The following is a 1176-nucleotide window of genomic DNA, read 5'->3' on the forward strand; positions in this document are numbered from 1 at the left end:
CTATCATCAATGAACTCATTACCCAAGTAATTAACTTCCCCGGTAATTATCACCCAATTAAAATTTACCCCGAAATTATTTCGTGGATTCCAGGCAAGCCCTTAAGAGAAATATTATCATGAAATATCGCTTTTCTAATAAATCCAAAAGTCATATCATTTTCCCTTTAGCTTAAAACCCAACCTCACCCTTCCATTCTGAAACTCCCCAAGATAATACTCATCAAACTCTTGAAAAAATGGTTCAAATGGAGCCAAATTACGATTTCGAGGATTATTTTCCGTCAATGATAGCGAAATTAGGGGAGGAAGGATTGATAGAAGAGATATGTAGTGGGTTTGTTATGTTAATGGATGTTGAAAAGGGTGTTATAACATTTGAAAGCTTGAAGAAGAATGCATACGTATTAGGGTTGCATGATATGAAAGATGATGAACTTGCTTGCATGCTAAAGGAAGGAGATCTTGATGGAGATGGTGGTATTAATCAAATGGAATTTTGTATTCTCATGTTCAGGTTAAGTCCTGGTCTTATGGATGAGTCTAGGGTTTCCATCCACAATTTAGGTTTGTTTTGATTGTGTTTACATATGAATTTATCCATTTAATTTGAGTTTACAATATATATGTTGCATAATTTTCTTCGATCATTTATAGCATAAATGAAATGCTTTTGTTATTGGATAAATGTATTTAATCAACTAGACAATTTAAATCAATGTTATGTCTTGATTGATTATTAATTTGTTATTTCGATTTGAAAGGTTAACACTACTCCCTTCTATTCACTAAATTCATACTATTTAATAAATAAAAATACTATTTACATATATTCAACAATTAGTATAAATCTAATGAATGAGAGGGAGTATTAATTTTTAGGGATATTTTATGGTGTACCCTCAAGTTTTTCGGTTTTCTATGGTGTATCCCTACATTTTTGAAATTTTATGGTGTAACCCTAAACTTTGTACATTAGTTTATACCATGACCCTATTTATTTTTGTTGATGTGTTAGTTTCTTAATTGATCTATTAAATCGTTTATTTAACATTCCAATAACTCGATAGCCTATTCATGATTTACTTATTAATTCGTTGAATTACCCATTAACTCACCAAAAAGTATACGAATCTAACTAAAAATTCATCAAATCTCCATTATTACTTCCTGAATC

At 30.4% G+C, this 1176-nt stretch overlaps 1 protein-coding gene across 1 annotated transcript; it reads left to right on the forward strand.

Moving 5' to 3' along the window:
• The first annotated feature begins 238 nt into the window (after positions 1-238).
• On the forward strand, positions 239-577 carry LOC141620448 (calcium-binding protein KRP1-like). Its single transcript, XM_074437316.1, has one exon. It carries the CDS (start codon positions 239-241, stop codon positions 575-577), a length of 339 nt encoding a protein of 112 aa, XP_074293417.1.
• Positions 578-1176: the final 599 nt, after the last annotated feature.

Source organism: Silene latifolia, chromosome X (genome assembly GCF_048544455.1).
Source record: "Silene latifolia isolate original U9 population chromosome X, ASM4854445v1, whole genome shotgun sequence".
Taxonomy (NCBI): domain Eukaryota; kingdom Viridiplantae; phylum Streptophyta; class Magnoliopsida; order Caryophyllales; family Caryophyllaceae; genus Silene; species Silene latifolia.

Bases quoted from the DNA above. Each gene is read 5' to 3' on its own strand.
- LOC141620448 (XM_074437316.1), top strand. From the start codon at position 239: ATGGTTCAAATGGAGCCAAATTACGATTTCGAGGATTATTTTCCGTCA.